The sequence below is a fragment of the Bubalus bubalis genome, chromosome 12, assembly GCF_019923935.1.
Source record: "Bubalus bubalis isolate 160015118507 breed Murrah chromosome 12, NDDB_SH_1, whole genome shotgun sequence".
Classification (NCBI taxonomy): domain Eukaryota; kingdom Metazoa; phylum Chordata; class Mammalia; order Artiodactyla; family Bovidae; genus Bubalus; species Bubalus bubalis.
In genome coordinates, this window is record NC_059168.1 from 71183200 (window position 1) to 71201559 (window position 18360).

At 40.3% G+C, this 18360-nt stretch overlaps 1 protein-coding gene across 13 annotated transcripts in view; it reads right to left on the reverse strand.

Annotated features, from left to right (window-relative positions):
- Window positions 1–18360, reverse strand: part of BABAM2 (BRISC and BRCA1 A complex member 2) — a 474973-nt gene that overhangs the window by 188472 nt on the left and 268141 nt on the right. For all 13 annotated transcript variants that reach the window (XM_044926125.2, XM_044926130.2, XM_044926119.2 and 10 more), the window contains one exon: window positions 15669–15778. In XM_044926125.2, the coding sequence (XP_044782060.1) occupies window positions 15669–15778 (110 nt within the window). The remainder of the gene's footprint in view (window positions 1–15668; window positions 15779–18360) is intronic.

An 18360-nucleotide genomic window follows, 5' to 3' on the forward strand; every position in this document is an offset into this window, starting at 1 on the left:
ACCCCTTCTGAATTTCAGCTTCATCATCTATAAGATGGGGGCAACAGTAGTAACCAACTTTATAGGGTTGCTGTGAGGACTGAGTGAGTTAATGGGTACAGCATACTAAAAACATGTGACCCAAATACTCATTAAGTATCAGCTACCATTAGTATCCAGTACACATATACACACCCACATACACACACACTCCCTTGTAGAGAATATATACTATGATTCTGATTTTTAGCTTTTTTAAAACATAAAAACGTACAATTCTGCTCATCTTTCTGATATTTGCTCTTTTTTTTTTTTTTTTTTAACTCAGAAAACTTTCCATGTGAGTAAACAGAAATCTACCTGGTCCTTTACTGCTTCATTCTATGCCGAAGTATTTTTAGTCATTTTCCTACTGACAACCATTTCAGTTGTTTCTACCATCTGGACCTTTAATGTTAAATTCTCTACTGACCAAGAAAAAACAGGGCTCCAAAGTTTATCTGTGTCCTTAAGAAAGTATGTGCAAAAAGTAAATGAAGAGTCACTAATAGAATAGAAATAACAGAAACCAATCACTAAAACGAATGATACCTACAAACAAATATTTTGAAGGGTTTTTTAATTGTAAGAACAGAAGAATCTAAAATTTAAAGATAATACCCTCTACAGTCTTTTTTCCCCAAGGAACCACATACATTGAATGTTTTTCCCAAGGAACCACATATACTCAATACATATTGAGTATAATGAATAAATCCTCAAAAGCTTTCAATATAATTTTCTTTAGCACACATATTATACTGGTCATGTCAAACTCTGACAAAACTGAAGTTTGCACAAAAGCACAAGATCAGAGGAGGAAACGGAAACATGGAAACATTATTGCCATTTGGTCACAAACTTTTCTCAGAGAAACAGGGCTATAAAAACGTGTTTCAGGATGAAAACTTGGCACAAAATAACCCAATCTTACATCATCCTTTTCAAAGATTGGGGTGGAGTAGGGATGGGAGGGATTAAAAAGCGGGAGGGCAAAGCTCTTTACATGTAAGAGAAAAAAAAATTGTTGGTAAAATAAATTTTCCACTGATATATAAATTCTTCAAATTAATGGCTTGGTTTTAGCTTAAAGTTGGCAAGGTAGCAGATTTCAGTCTTTTTCAGGTACGACCTCTATTTTATTGAAGCTGTCTATAAAAGATAATGTTCACAGACAGGATGTCCATTCCCTGTTACGGTCCTAGTTACAATATTATATTAACTCATCATTTGTTTTGTTTTAAACTAAAGGCTTATCCACTCATTAAAGTCATTAGTGCTGCTAGTGAAAGACAGCATGTCTGACTTTTAACCAGTGCAGAAAAAGTCCAATATAATTATTAGCCCTATATTATAAGACTCAAAATCAGACATACCAGGATCAAATTACATGTTCTTTAATAAAAGGTCACACAGTAAAATCTGACAACATTGGTGTTCAACCTTTCCTCCAACAACAATATAAGGGTTCCACTTTATACATTAATTTTACACATTAAGAGCTTTAGTCATTACCTACTCCTACCAAACACTTGTAATCAAGAACCATGCCATTACCTTTTGGTATTAAGTAATTACCCACTGAAATCATGTTGTGGACATAACAAATCATATACATTTTTATGAAGAAGATGAGGTAGAATGACTTTATTTTTAAAACCCAACTGACTTATCACCCTATGCACATCCACACTCTGCTCTGAAAACTAAGTAAAAGCTATTATATTCATATTAATGTCATAGACCAATTTGGCTTTCCTGGTGGCTCAACAATAAGAATCTGCCTGCCAATGCAAGAGATGCAGGTTCGATTCCCCCACTTCAGTATTCTTGCCTGGGAAATCCTGTGGACAGAGAAGGAGCCTAGAGGGCTACATTCCCTGCGGTCACAAAGAATCAGACACAATTTAGTGACTAAACAACAACCGACCAATTCACAGATCCTTGTGGAGATGGAAACATATTGAGAAAAATGAGAACCAGTGGAACATCCGAGAGCTGGAAGCCCTGGGAAAGAAGTGCTGTGAACCCATGAGCTTCCTGGAAATCAAGGCCCAAACATCAGAAGAAAGCCCCAAAGTGTCGGGGCTCAGCCCCCTGGATCCTTGCTCCTGGAGCTCCTCTCTCCACTGTAAGCTAAACTCAGAAACCTAGGTGCTTGTGTTGGGCAGAGAGGAATGCAAGTGGCAGGGTCTTCATGAATCTGTCCTTCCACTGTGAGCCGAAACAATGAGGCTAAAAACTGCTTCCTAACATAGTGATTATGTTAGCTATTTTGAGAACAAGAAGGAAGTTAAAATGTGCTCTTACTGAAGCAAATATTGATAAGCATGAACATCATCATTCTTAGAAAAATGGTCATTCATTATACACCCCTTGTAGCAAGCCTTTTCAATCTTTTGGTTTCAAGACACTATGCGACCTTAGACTTACAGGTTTACTAATTTACTGAACACTAAGCAAGAATACACAGAAGAACTGTACAAAAAAGATCTTCACGACCAAGATAATCATGATGGTATGATCACTGACCTAGAACCAGACATCCTGGAATGTGAAGTCAAGTGGGCCTTAGAAAGCATCACTACGAACAAAGCTAGTGGAGGTGATGGAATTCCAGTGGAGCTATTTCAAATCCTGAAAGATGATGCTGTGAAAGTGCTGCACTCAATATGCCAGCAAATTTGGAAAACTCAGCAGTGGCCACAGGACTGGAAAAGGTCAGTTTTCATTCCAATCCCAAAGAAAGGCAATGCCAAAGAATGCTCAAACTACCACACAATTGCACTCATCTCACATGCTAGTAAAGTAATGCTCAAAATTCTCCAAGCCAGGCTTCGGCAATATGTGAACTGTGAACTTCCTGATGTTCAAGCTGGTTTTAGAAAAGCAGAGGAACCAGAGATCAAATTGCCAACATCCGCTGGATCATGGAAAAAGCAAGAGAGTTCCAGAAAAACATCTACTTCTGCTTTATTGACTATGCCAAAGCCTTTGACCGTGTGGATCACAATAAACTGTAGAAAATTCTGAAAGAGATGGGAATACCAGACCACCTGATCTGCCTCTTGAGAAATTTGTATGCAGGTCAGGAAGCAACAGTTAGAACTGGACATGGAACAACAGACTGGTTCCAAATAGGAAAAGGAGTACGTCAAGGCTGTATATTGTCACCCTGCTTATTTATCTTATATGCAGAGTACATCATGAGAAACGCTGGACTGGAAGAAACACAAGCTGGAATCAAGACTGCCGGGAGAAATATCAATAACCTCAGAGATGCCGATGACACCACCCTTATGGCAGAAAGTGAAGAGGAACTCAAAAGCCTCTTGATGAAAGTGAAAGTGGAGAGTGAAAAAGCTGGCTTAAAGCTCAACATTCAGAAAATGAAGATCATGGCATCCTGTCCCATCACTTCATGAGAAATAGATGGGGAAACAGTGGAAACAGTGTCAGACTTTATTTTTCTGGGCTCCAAAATCACTGCAGATGGTGACTGCAACCATGAAATTAGAAGATGCTTACTCCTTGGAAGGAAAGTTATGACCAACCTAGATAGCATTTTCAAAAGCAGAAACATTACTTTGCCAACAAAGGTCCGTCTAGTCAAGGCTATGGTTTTCCCTGTGGTCATGTATGGATGTAACAGTTAGATTGTGAAGAAGGCTGAGCGCCGAAGAATTGATGCTTTTGAACTGTGGTGTTGGAGAAGACTCTTGAGAGTCCCTTGGACTGCAAGGAGATCCAACCAGTCCATTCTGAAGGAGATCAGCCCTGGGATTTCTTTGGAAGGAATGATGCTAAAGCTGAAACTCCAGTACTTTCGGCACCTCATGCGAAGAGTTGACTCATTGGAAAAGACTCTGATGCTGGGAGGGATTGGGGGCAGGAGGAGAAGGGGACGACAGAGGATGAGATGGCTGGATGGCATCACTGACTTGATGGAAGTGAGTCTGGGTGAACTCCGGGAGTTGGTGATGGACAGGGAGGCCTGGCATGCTGCGATTCATGGGGTCGCAAGGAGTCGGACACCACTGAGCGACTGAACTGAACTAAACTGAACTGAAGCATCTGAATTCCAATTAAATGCTATGTAAATGCTGTGTGTGATATCACATATATAAAAATATGTATATGTATGTATATACACACAAATGTATATATACATATACATACTAAAAGATGCTCACTCCTTGGAAGAAAAGCTATGACAAACCTAGATAGCATATTGAAAAACACAGACATTACTTTACTGACAAAGGTCCATCTAGTCAAAGCTATGGTTCTTCCAATAGTCATGTATGGATGTGAGAGCTGGACCATAAAGAAGGCTGAGTGATGAAGAATTGATGCTTTTGAACTGTGGTGTTAGAGAAGACTCTTGAGAGTCCCTTGGACAGCAAGGAGATCAAACCAGTCAATCTGAAAGGAAATCTGCCCTGAATATTCATTCGAAGCTTAAGTTCCAATACTTTGGCCACCTGATGCAAAGAACTGACTCACTGGAAAAGACCCTGATGCTGAGAAAGATTGAAGGTGGGAGAAGAAGGGGACAACAGAGGATGAGATGGTTGGATGGCATCACCTACTCAATGGACATGAGTTTGAGCAAGCTCTGGGACTTGGTGAAGGTCAGAGAAGCCTGGTGTGCTGCAGTTCATGGGGTCCCAAAGAGTCGGACATGACTGAGCAACTAAACTGAACTGATACATATATGCATACACATACTTATATACATATACTATCCACAAATATACAGCACATACAAGTGTGTGTGTGTGTGTGTGTATCCATTTCCAATTTATATAACCTGTTGTTATACAACCTAAATATAACCTATTTAGGTTATACAACCTAAATATAGCCTATTTCCAATATATAACCTATTATGATTAATAAAATGTAAGGTCACTGAAAAGGCATTTAATTCATCACTAATAACGTGAATAGCACCCCACTCCAGTACTCTTGTCTGGAAAATCCCATGGATGGAGGAGCCTGGTAGGCTGCAGTCCATAGGGTCACTAAGAGTCGGATACGACTGAGCGACTTCACTTTCACTTTTCACTTTCATGCATTGGAGAAGGAAATGGCAACCCACTCCAGTGTTCTTGCCTGGAGAATCCCAGGGACGGGGGAGCCTGGTGGGCTGCCGTCTATGGGGTCGCACAGAGTTGGACACAACTGAAGTGACTTAGCAGCAATAACATGAAGTGCTAAAAAGTACTACTATTTTCTATTTAAGTCTGTGAAATGTTTTTTAAGTTTATTTTTTACCCACAGTAAAATTCACTCTTTGTGACACACAGTTCTTTGAGCTTTGATAAATGCATAGAGTTGTATATCTATTACCACCATCATGATACAGAACAATTCCATCATACTAAAATTTTCTTGTGTTGACTTTTTGTAGTCAACCTTGGGTAAAAGGTTTCAACATTAAAAACAGGTCCTCACACTTGAAAAGAATGAGGATGAGTGCCTCATAGCACCGATGATCAACTTTTTCATACCTTCATGCCACCTTTTTTACACACGGGTTTCTATTGTACTTCCACTCAGTTCTTGACCAAAAGGATTAAAGGGTAAAGTAGCTGAAACAATGGGATAAGAAGAAACAGTCTTGGAGGAGTTCAGACTTCAAGACAGTATGAAAGAAAAAATGCTGGAACTTGAGTATAAAGTAGAATAGATAGCTCTTTTTTAAAAAGGAATATGCCTGGGAGATACAAGGAAAAGTAACGAGTTGGATAAAACTGGTGAGTGATCGCTTATGAGAAAAGAGAATGAACTTAGCTTTTAAGTTCAGGAAACAATGGCGGGAGGAAGGTCAAAAATAGGATGCCTAGGTTTCATGGCTAAGGTCAGTAGAAGCATAGTTAAATCATTACTGAAAATAAGAACATAGAAAAAAAGCAGATTATGAGGAAGAGGAAATGGGTAATGTTAGATGATGACTTACACTCTAGATATTAAATTCAAAGCTTCAGTGATTGTTCCAGCATGAGATACTGTAGAAGGCAATTAACAATGCAGAAATGAAACCAAGAACAATGATTCTTAAACAAAGTTTATGAATTGATTTTAGGGGCAGGTGTGGTATTCTCAAAACTGCATTTGAACTTTTTGCACCTGTATATTTCCCTGGATAAAGTCCATGGCTCTCCAAGATTTTCAAAGAGGTCTGTGTCAGTCTGCTGTTCCTTTACACATGATGTGTCTATTTCAGATACTTTACATCTTTGCTATTCAGATGATGTGTATAGATGTCAATTTTGTTTTATTTAGGCTATTGAGATTCCTTGTATTTCCTTTATTTGGTGTCTTCCATCAGTTCTGGAACATTCTAGACCATTTTCTTTTCTGCTTTGTAATTTCTCTGCTCCTGCCTCTTGAAAACAGCTTAATGTTTTCAAGAACTATTCACTGTTTATCTCAGACCTTTCATTGAGGAAGATTTTCCTACTTGTGAAATATAAATGAACACTGGCTATATGTAATGATCAGTGCTCAGAGCTTCACTGTTGAGATATATACATTTAAATTGAAAATCATAAACTTCTCATTTTCATTACAGAAAAAACTCGACACAAAATCTTTGAGCTATTTAATGGAAAGGTGCTTGGCCTCAGCTCTTAAGTGAGGAGGGCTTCCCTGGTGGTTCAGAGGTTAAAGCGTCTGCCTGCAATGAGGGAGACCTGAGTTCGATCTCTGGGTTGGGAAGATCCCCTGGAGAAGGAAATGGCAACCCACTCCAGTATTCTTGCCTGGAGTATCCCATGGACGGAGGAGCCTGGTGGGCTATAGCCCACGGGGTCACAAAGAGTCGGACACGACTAAGCGGCTTCACTCACTCTTAAGCGAGGACACATTATATCTTATAGTTTAAAAGATATCAAGCTAAGTTGTAAGAATGTAAGTTAATCATTACACTATAGAGAAGAGAAAAGCATTTAAAAGAAGCAAGGCAGAGAACTGCCCAAAGACACAAAACAAATCTAAGAGCTTAAAGGTCAAACGAGTTTAAGAACCATGTACCAGTGAGATTTAAGCTATCACAGATTTATATACATCTTCTTTCTGAAAGTCTACTGTTTGCCTGAAAAGACAGCTAGATTAAAAACATTAATCTATCACTAACTTGGGTGGCTGGGGAGGTGGGAGTTCTGCACCAGAATGTTTCAAAAAATATGGTTATTTGGGGACTGATTGATTTTTCTTCCAGAACTAAATTCTGTTCTGGTTCTTTTTTGTATTGTTTCAAAGTGCAGGCTGAGCCCTTGATCTTTTGGGAGGCACGGGCAAGACAAAAGGCCAAACTCGCTAATGAAAACTTGCTGAACTTACTCTTCAGAATTCCATTCTAAGTCACGAAGAACCCTTCTGGCCCTGCTCCCAGACTAGTAAAACGAACATCTCAAGTCCCCAGAGGCGAAGATAGCTTGCTCCACTAAAACCAAATATGCATCTTCTGACAGCTGGTTGTCTTAGCATACTCAGGACTATGTATTTATCAAAGGTAAAAATAAAAAATCTCCAGCAGCACAATATTTATTACAGGATTATCTCTGTGACTCAAGTAAACATAAGTAAAGCTAAATTAAACCATGTTTACTATGATGTTCTATTACTTAAATCCTGACACAAAATCACCACAAGAGATTTGGGGTCCATTTCTTGAGACAACTGATACAGTTTTAAAAGTTAAAGGGCAAGAATTCTTTTAAATATATTTGTGTTTAATCGCACGCCTCCTCAATTATTCTAAAAAATCTTTTTAGCATCTAAAATGAAAATTTCCCATCCTGTTAATATGTTGTATTCAGTATCAAATTTAAATAAAACTCACAAAATACTGAATTAGCTCACTGCTTTTAACTTATTTTATCTGGTTTATCTGAATTTAATATCCACAATCTCACTGCCTCTCACCCCTAAGTATTAATATTCAGTTCTCTTCATCCCCTTTTTCTCTAGTCCCTTTGGTCAAATTTCAGTTTATCCCAGCCTTTGTGGATTACAGGCCAGCCAAATATTCACAGTGATTATGTCTGTGGCTAGGCACACCATGGGGAAAAGACAGGCAAAGGGGAGGCTGGAGAGGCCACAGGAGGAGGAGTTGACAGGTCATATGTGATCACATGGGCTTCCCTTGTGGCTCAGATGGTAAAGAATCTGCCTGCAGTGCAGGAGACCTGGATTTAATCCCTGGGTTGGGAAGATCCCCTAGAGAAGGAAATGACAACCCACTCCAGTATCCTTGCCTGGAAAATCCCATGGACAGAGGAGCCTGGTGGGCTGCAGTCCATGGAGTCGCAGAGTCGGGCACGACTGAGCGACTAACACTTCATACTGTATATATTATATGCGATCACAAGCATATGCACCACTTCCAGGATTCAGCTGATAAGCCCCTCTACAAAATAAATTCCACCTCTCCAAACAAAGCCAGGGTCCACAAGGGGGAAAAGCCTGCTGGCTGGTCACAAAGTACACCAAGAAGAAATAATGATGGAAACCACTTGCTTTCGCAGGCACAGGATATAAGGAGTTCAGAGCTTTCTGCCCCTACAGGGAGTCTAATCAGTGGGGGTTGTGGTTGAGCTCACGTGGGGACTAAGGGCAGGGCCAGCTTGGCAGGAGGTAGGCTGTGGCTTGCCAGGCCACAACTGTTGGAAGAAGAAGCCCACCCATAAGGAGTTTATAGTTCAGGGAAACAATATGACAACAGAGGCACAAATAGGGGAGAGTACAGTCATGCTGGGCACACAGACGGTGGCGGTCACGAACACGCCACAAAGGAGGTGGTGAGGGAGAAGGCCTAAGAGGACAGACCCTACAGGAGAGGGAAATAAATTTAATGTTCAAGTATAAGAAGTAGTACGGTATAACAATGAAAAAAATAAAAACTGTTTTCACAGGAAATCACACACAAAAAACCAGTTTGGCTGAACAACAGGAAATACATAGAGGCCAGATCAGGGTAGAAAGATCAGATGGGATTAAAAGAGAGAATACTCTGGATGATGAGAGAGATGTGCTTAATTCAGTGGGTAACAGGGAGGCACTGGTGGTGTGGATGGAGCAAGGAAAGGACATGATATGACTAGAACTTACTTTAAGAAGACAGGAGAGTTTTGTGCTAAATAAACTGAAATAGCAGGGAAAGTTAAAAGGCTATCAGGAGATGTGGCAATTGAAAAACTGAACTAAAATGACAGGAAGAGTGACAAAAATAAAGACACTGTGGAGAGAGGATTTCTAGTATAAAACAATGGGCTGACTATTGATCTTGAGATACAGCACTGGGCACTGAAGACCATGAGAGCGCTATGAACAGAAAGAAGGTTGCAAAGCAGAAACATCTACTCGAGGAATGATGAGTTTCATTTCAGACACTTTGAATTTGAGGTGTCAGCTGAACACACAGACACAAAATCTATCAAATGGCTAGAAAAGCAGACCTGTAGACAGGGAGGAAAGCTGGGATTCGAAATGGGGATTTGGGGGTCGTCCACAAAGAGGTGAGGCCGTGAAAGAGGCCTAGGGTGGAATTACGGGAAACATAATTTAGCATAATTTAATGTGTTTGGAAAGGAAGTAAAGACAGTGAAGGATACCAGGAAGGATCTAAGAAATCCAGCTTTTAGAGAGGAAAAGATGTATTATGAAACTCATGCTAGACTATTCACAGTAGCCAAGACCTGGAAGCAACCTAAATGTCCATCTACTGATGAATGGATAAAGAAGACGTGGTACACGTATACAATGGAACACTACTCAGCTATGAAAAGAATGAAATAATGTCATTTACAGCAACATGGCTGCAACTAGAGACTACCACACTAAATGAAGTCAGAAAGAGAAAAACAAATACCATATGATAACTCTGACATGTGGAATCTAAAGTACGACACAAATGAAACTATCTATGAAACAGAAACAGATTCATGGACACAGAGAACAGCCTTGTGGTAGCCAAAGGGGAGGAGGCTGGGGGGGATGGAGTGGGAAGCTGGGGTTAGCAGATAAAAGCTACTGTACACAGAATGGATGAAAAAAACAAGGTCCTACTGTATAGCACAGGGAACTCTATTTAATATCCTATGGTAAAACACAATAGAATACAAAAAAGAATGTGTGTGTGTATAACTGTGTATCTTTGCTGTACAGCAGAAATTAACACAACATTGTAAATCAACTATATGTCAATTAAAAAAAATGCAAGCCAGGAATATTACCATGAAGATTAGATGGGATGGTAAATTGTAAAGCAACTTGAATATTTCAAAACACTAAACAAAAATATTTTTATTGCTACAGTATTACCAGATCTAATCTCTAGAAAAGCCACGTCACATTGGCAGAGCCACACTTTCCAAAGTTTTCCAAAGTCCCCTCCTCAACAGGTTGACTGGAACTGTGATTTCCTTCTCTTTCCCTGAAGTCTTTCAGTAGTTAATATCTTTTCTTGGGTGTTTATATAACTCGAGAAGCACTAACAGAACATCAACCATGAGTCAAACACTACTGTAGGCACTTCCATATCCCCTTGGACTGGATGAAACTGAAGCTTAAGATTTATCTCCCTTTACAGAAGATGAAATGAGGCTCAAAAAGGTTAAAGTATCTTGAGCAAGACTGCCAGTTAGCAAGTGGAGGAACAGAGGGCTTCTCATGCCAAGTCTTATTGTGCTATTTCTACACACAAGTTGGAACTTGCCATATTTGTTCTGATCTCCCTTACTGATTATATGCAAACTAAGGGCATAAGCCGTATCTCATTTTTCTTGACATTCTCTGGAGCATCTAGTAAAGGACCTTATACTGGGTCACTTTTCAATGTGTTTTTGTTGCTTGAAAGAACGCATGCATGGATATTCGCAGGCACACAGGCCTCACTAATGGTGAATGTCTGTGGGCTGGTAAGCTTTGAGTATTTATTTCCAAGGCGGGACTGTAACTCAACAACACAAAGTTCTAAAAACAAATTCTGTACTTGTGAAAGATGCCACCTGGTCCGCCTCAGGGGCTGAAGTCCTCTTTTTATGCACGGAGTGGGAACAGCACAGGGAGTGACGAGCTGGTTTTCTTCAAACCACTCCCACTAACCGGCTGCAGCCAAGGACAGGCCCACACCTTTTGGGGAAGAGAACTGTGCAGCCTCTGCTGCCATTTGACCTCTGGTGTCACGGCTGGAACTGCCACAGTCTGGGGCGGAGGTGAAGGCAAGGAAGGATTTGTGCCAGCTCTGATGACGTAACCCTACGATTCCAGCTTTCCTGCCAGGAAAAAAAGGCAACTGGTTTGGAATCTAGTTTTTCACCCCGCTTCTCCTGTTATTCAACCAAAATCTACTTTACATAACTGACCATTAGCTTTTCTTGCATACCTTACCACTTTTTTTTTTTTTTTTTAATGAACATTACTTAGTGTCTAATTCAACTGATTGGCTTGGGTTCCTTTGAAAACAAATGTATGGACCCAGAAACATGTGCATTTTATAAAAGCCCCTTGTTGGAGAAGAACACAAAGTCCTCAGAACCTTTTACTCTGCAAGCCATATACAAAACACAGCGAGAGACCAGGAAACAACAAGCATCTAAACACTATACAGGCGTTCAGTCAGTCATGCGTCCCGGCACTGCCAGAAACACTAAACAACCGTTCCAGGACAGATTTCTGAAGTGAGACCGCATTGCAGAGCTTCATAAATTATAATACATTTGGGAGTTTTCTACCTAGTGTCTCTGACAGATGTTCTCTTTTGTGGGAGCCTCTAATTTGGGGACATTTGGTATCCATATCCCTAGAAATCTTTAGGGTAAAGTAAATTTATCCCTCTTCCTATATGTGATGACAAGACCCCAGAGTAGCCTTTTCCTATTTTTGAGACTAGTTAATGTGAGCACAGTGCCCTTGCCTACTGCATGGACTAGCTGGGGCAGAGACATTACATCAGCCAGACTAAAACAGGGTATTTCCCAGGCTCAAGACAGCTTCCCATGCCATGAAAAGTCTTTTATCAATTTTTACCTACTGTGGATCAGGCTGTCGATCTCCAGGGCTTCTGCCTGTCAAATACAGTGCATGGGACTTGGGACTTCCTCGAAAGAGCCATAGCAGAAGCCAAAAAGTGTGCAAGCCTGAGCTAGGGCAAGCATCTGGCATCGGCTTCGGGCGGGTCCACGTAGGATGCTTTTCCCATGACTCCTGAAAGAACTCTCCAAGTCTGACTCTATAATCAATGCCTCAACAGTTAAAAGTTGACGGATTGTATGAAACACAGAAATGAGAGCTTAACACAATATCAAAGATAGTGGCAACCGCTCTTCTCTCAGTTCCTAAAATCTATCCTATGACCTTGACCTTCGTGAAATGACATTACTTCTTTTCTATGCTCTGAACTCTATAAGAGTCAGGCCAAAGATATGAATAACTTTAACAACTATGTAAGCCCTTAGAAGATCATACCACAATTTGACCACTTTCCATTTTAACTTTCTCTAAAAGCTCATTTTTACAACTTTTACTCAAGGGTATAAGAACGTTTAATCGTTTTCTTTGGTATTACACATGCAGTTCTATTAAGGGAACTTGTATCAAACAGTAAAAATGTACAACCTCTCAATGATGCATTTTCACATTTTCTTGTGAAAATTACTTACTGCCCTAGAACACTGTCAATTATTTACTATTATTTGATATTATTTACCCTGCACTGCATTTGTAAAAGCATTAAAGGAATGCTCCTTGCCTGTGAGTTGCTTGCGATATAGATAAAAGATGGGGAAAAAAAAAGCACAACACTAACTAAATCTATGTACAGATTATAAGAGTGATGATATAAGTTTAGTGTTGTAAGAACTCAGAGGAAGGCTAGATTAATTTTTCCCAGGGAAAATGGGTGGTAGACAGCAGTTGAAAAAGCCTTACAAAACGTATAATATTTCAACACAAAGACAGCATTAGAGAAGGGCATTTTACATGGACGTAACAGTTTTAGTAAAGGCACAGAGGCAAGAGAGTACATGTGAATGTAGAAAACTTCAAGTGAAGGAATCCAGCTTGAAGGACAGGAAAACAGGATACATGGGGAGAAATGACAGGAAACTGATCTGGAAAAGTAAGCTGTGGCCAGTTCTTAACATAAAAGGGGTTGGGGGTGTAGAAAGCCAGATTTTAGAAACAGGAAATCACTTTTAAAATATACCCTTTACTAATAATTTTTCCCACCATATCTTTGATTTTAGAGCGAGAAATATTTTATTACCAAGTTTACTTGCAAACTAGGAGCAGTCACTTCAAAGAAAAATAATGTAAATGCTGGCAAATTCTTGGCTGCAGCTGAACTGATAATATTCTTATTACCTATATCTTGTGATTGGTTTACAACTCTCTTTTCGCATCATCAAAATACCTTCTTAGTTTAATGCATTCTGTATGTACCGAGTGGCTACTCCGGAACTAGTATTTGCTCACATGGCTACTCATCCTCTCCTTTTCTACCAACCACTCACTCAGTCACTCATTCTTCTCCTGTAAACACTATCAATAATAATAACATTACTAGCTCCAACTTGCTGTAGTGACAGGCATTGCAATTAATGCTTTATGAACAGTATTTAATATAATCCTCAAAACAAAACTATGAAAAAGGTATGATTATCCCTATTTTACGGATGAGGCAACAAATTCAGAGATGTTAACTATTTTGCCAGTTGGTAAGTGACAGAATCCAGGTTTAAATCACATATGCTTGACTCCGGAACCCTTGCCTGTTACCACTTCACTGTATTATCTCCAATACCCTTTGGCCACTTACTGCTATGGTTCAGTATTTTCAATTAAAAATGAAAAGATTCACTGAGTGACTGCTACTGTAAGATCCTGTTCCAGGTATTGTCAGAGGTAATATAAATAGATGAGAGAATGCCTGTGGGTTATTAATGCTCATAATCTTCCATATTTGAGTATAAAGAGCCATGTCTTTTATCAGTGTGTAAGATGGTATGTTTATGATTCATGAATTAAGAGCAACTAAGGAGGGGGGGTGAATGAGCTTGGTATATGAAGGTGGATGGTGACCACATCTCAGACAGAAATCAGCCAACCCTGACTAGATGACTTACAGAGAATTTTAATAATACATTTCAAGCAGAAGTCTGTAAAAACTCTCTCTGCTGATGAAAAATCTGTCCTGTCAGAAGTTCCCAACCAAATCTGCTTACAATCCATTTTCAATGAACCTCAACTTCCTTTGAAATAGAATAAGCTACTAAAGCATTTTAGCCAACAATAAGCACATTGTGAGGTTAGTGCTTATAAGATTCATTACTGATGAACAAAGTTACTGAGTTAAAACACAAACGTAATATCAAACTACTGGTACCACATAGTCTGAATGTTGTGTAAAGTGATACAGAACTATTTCAATGCAAAAAATGTGTCATCTTTTTAAGCTACCTGCCTCTAATATTCCCTTCACTAACTTCTGAGTAAATTAATACTGTCAGGATACTGGTTACATTTTTACAAACAATGAGAAGAGTTATGAATACACAAGAAACTGAGTAGGATGCTGTTCAGCAGTCCTCTTTAAGGCAACCACACATGTTGTTGTTTAGTCGCTAAGTTACGTCTGACTCTTTTGTGATACCAGGGACTATAGCATGCCAGGCTCCTCTGTCCTTGGGATTCTCCAAGCAAGAATACTGGAGTGGGCTGCCATTCCGTTCTCCAGGGGAGCTTTCTGACCCAGGGATCGAACCCGGGTCTCCTGCATTGCAGACAGATTCTTTACCAACTGAGCCACCAGGGAAGCCCTAGGGGACATCAGTTTAGTTCGGTTGCTCAGTTGTGTCCGACTCTTTGCAACCCCATGGACTGCCAGGGGACACAGGGCTAAGCTATTAGTCTGGCAAGCAGGGCACAATCCTCAGAGTTGCTGAATGGAGGGGAGGCAGATGGGTTAACCCGCATGCATTAACTATGAGGGTGCACTCTGCTAGGGATACAGGGGAGTGCTTCAGGAGCTCATACGAGCGGCACCAGCCCCAGAGTTGGGATTCCCAGTCCCCAGCAGCCTCCCTCCTGCTGTCTGGAATGCTCTCCCCTGGCTGAAAGATCCGCCCCCACAATGTCTGCATGGTTCCCTCTCTCCACTAGCCAGTGCATGCGTGCCAAGTCACTTCAGTTGTGTCTGTCTCTGCAACCCTATGGACTGTAGCCCACCAAGCTCCTCTGTCCATGGGATTCTCCAGGCAAGAATACTGGAGTGGGTTGTCATTCCCTTCTCCAGGGGATCTTCCCAACCCTACTTGGCAGGCGGATTCTTTACCACTGAGCCATCAGGGGAAGCCCAACCACACATACCCAGGGACATTCATAAGGAGTCACAATTTTGGACCCAGGCACAGTATTCACATCACAAATTGCAGAGCTAAGTCTTATCCAAAGATCACTATGGCAAATACTGTCTGCATTTAATCTGGAATCTAAACGTTGAATACAATTCACTTTAAGAAAACAAAAGTCAATAAAGAGAAGCCATTCTAAGAATTTAAGACTGGCAAAAGAAGTAGCAATCACGTCTCATTAACAAGAAGAATCATCAGGCTAAATAAAATTATGACACCGATACTTACTGTTCAATTCGGGGTGACAAGTACAGCTTAGGGTACACCTGAGTGGCTTCAGTGTCCTCAAAACTGACAGAAAGGAGGGCCACATCTTCTCCTGGGTCTTCATTCACATCCTTAAACAGTTAGTGAAAAACACAATGTTATTAGTACTTGCTCTCGTAACATTTTTCTGGTGACCAGCTTACTGTCTGCCAGCAATAAGGCCAGAAGTGTGGGTCACCTGGATTCAAGTTTTGAGACTCCATACATGCTTTGCCACATATCTAGTCACTCTTTAACAGTGACAGCTTTCAAACATTCCGATCAAACTCCACCATAGTAATAAAAAGATCCCCACCAATCTTTCAGTTGTTTCCACATTCCAAGAAGGGAAAAGTGAATCTGGTGTTAATAAAGGATTAGACGAAAACGTAGTGAAGTTACAGTAGCTAGCAAGATATATAATGTCTTATAATTTATATAATACATACAAATGGCTTAAAATTTACTTTTCCTAGGAAGAAGATGCACTATAAACATGATTTATATCATCAGACAACAACAAAATCTTAAAATACCCTAGGAATTTTATTATATCTATCTTGATAATATACTGTAAGTTATTTAAATAGTAAACATTACCAAGAAACATATTACTATGAAGTGTACCACTGTACATGCAAATGGCAGGGTGTTACATACATATTTGCTTAAGCAAAATGATCATGGATGATTCATATGTGAACCACAAGACAAATGTATTTTAAAAGTCTAGTTATACAATGCAAAGAAATAGAGGGAAACAATAGAATGGGAAAGACTAGAGATCTCTTCAAGAAAATTAGAGATACCAAAGGAACATTTCATGCAAAGATGGGCTCAATAAAGGACAGAAATGGTATGGACCTAACAGAAGCAGAAGATATTAAGAAGAGGTGGCAAGAATACATAGAAGAACTATACAAAAAAGATCTTCACGACCAAGATAATCACGATGGTGTGATCACTCACCTAGAGCCAGACATCCTGGAATGTGAAGTCAAGTGGGCCTTAGAAAGCATCACTACGAACAAAGCTAGTGGAGGTGATGGAATTCCAGTGGAGCTATTTCAACTCCTGAAAGATGATGCTGTGAAAGTGCTGCACTCAATATGCCAGCAAATTTGGAAAACTCAGCAGTGGCCACAGGACTGGAAAAGGTCGGTTTTCATTCCAATCCCAAAGAAAGGCAATGCCAAAGAATGCTCAAACTACCACACAATTGCACTCATCTCACATGCTAGTAAAGTAATGCTCAAAATTCTCCAAGCCAGGCTTCAGCAGTATGTGAACCGTGAACTTCCAGATGTTCAAGCTGGTTTTAGAAAAGGCAGAGGAACCAGAAATCAAATTGCCAACATCTGCTGGATCATGGAAAAAGCAAGAGAGTTCCAGAAAAACATCTACTTCTGCTTTATTGACTATGCCAAAGCCTTTGACTGTGTAGATCACAATAAACTGTGGAAAATTCTGAAAGAGATGGGAATACCAGACCACCTGACCTGCCTCTTGCGAAACCTATATGCAGGTCAGGAAGCAACAGTTAGAACTGGACATGGAACAACAGACTGGTTCCAAATAGGAAAAGGAGTACGTCAAGGCTGTATATTGTCACCCTGCTTATTTAACTTATATGCAGAGTACATCATGAGAAACGCTGGGCTGGAAGAAGCCCAAGCTGGAATCAAGATTGCCAGGAGAAATATCAGTAACCTCAGATATGCAGATGACACCACCCTTATGGCAGAAAGTGAAGAGGAACTCAAAAGCCTCTTGATGAAAGTGAAAGAGGAGAGTGAAAAAGTTGGCTTAAAGCTCAACATTCAGATAACGAAGATCATGGCACCTCGTCCCATCACTTCATGGGAAATAGACGGGGAAACGGTGGAAACAGTGTCAGACTTTATTTTTTGGGGCTCCAAAATCACTGCAGATGGTGACTGCAGCCATGAAATTAAAAGATGCTTACTCCTTGGAAGGAAAGTTATGACCAACCTAGATAGCATATTGAAAAGCAGAGACATTACTCTGCCAACAAAGGTCCGTCTAGTTGAGGCTATGGTTTTTCCAGTAGTCATGTATGGATGTGAGAGTTGGACTGTGAAGAAAGCTGAGCACTGAAGAATTGATGCTTTTGAAGTGTGGTGTTGGAGAAGACTCTTGAGAGTCCCTTGGACTGCAAGGAGATCCAACCAGTCCATTCTAAAGGAGATCAGTCCTGGGTGTTCTTTGGAAGAAATGATGCTAAAGCTGAAACTCCAATACTTTGGCCACCTGATGCAAAGAGTTGACACATTGGAAAAGACTCTGATGCTGGGAGGGATTGGGGGCAGGAGGAGAAGGGGACGACAGAGGATGAGATGGCTGGATGGCATCACCCACTCGATGGACATGAGTTTGAGTGAACTCCGGGAGTTGGTGATGGACAGGGAGGCCTGGCGTGCTGCAATCCATGGGGTCGCAAAGCGTTGGACACGACTGAGCAACTGAACTGAACTGAACTATAAGAATATTATAAGACAAAAACAAAGAAACATTGAGAGGTTGAACTGATAATGATAAAGCTAACCTTACTGTAATTTATAATTAAAAAATAAGAATAGCAACAATCAAATGTCATAATCAACTCAAGCCAAACTGGTGATACACTAAATTGTCCTGAATTAAAACTGTGGGA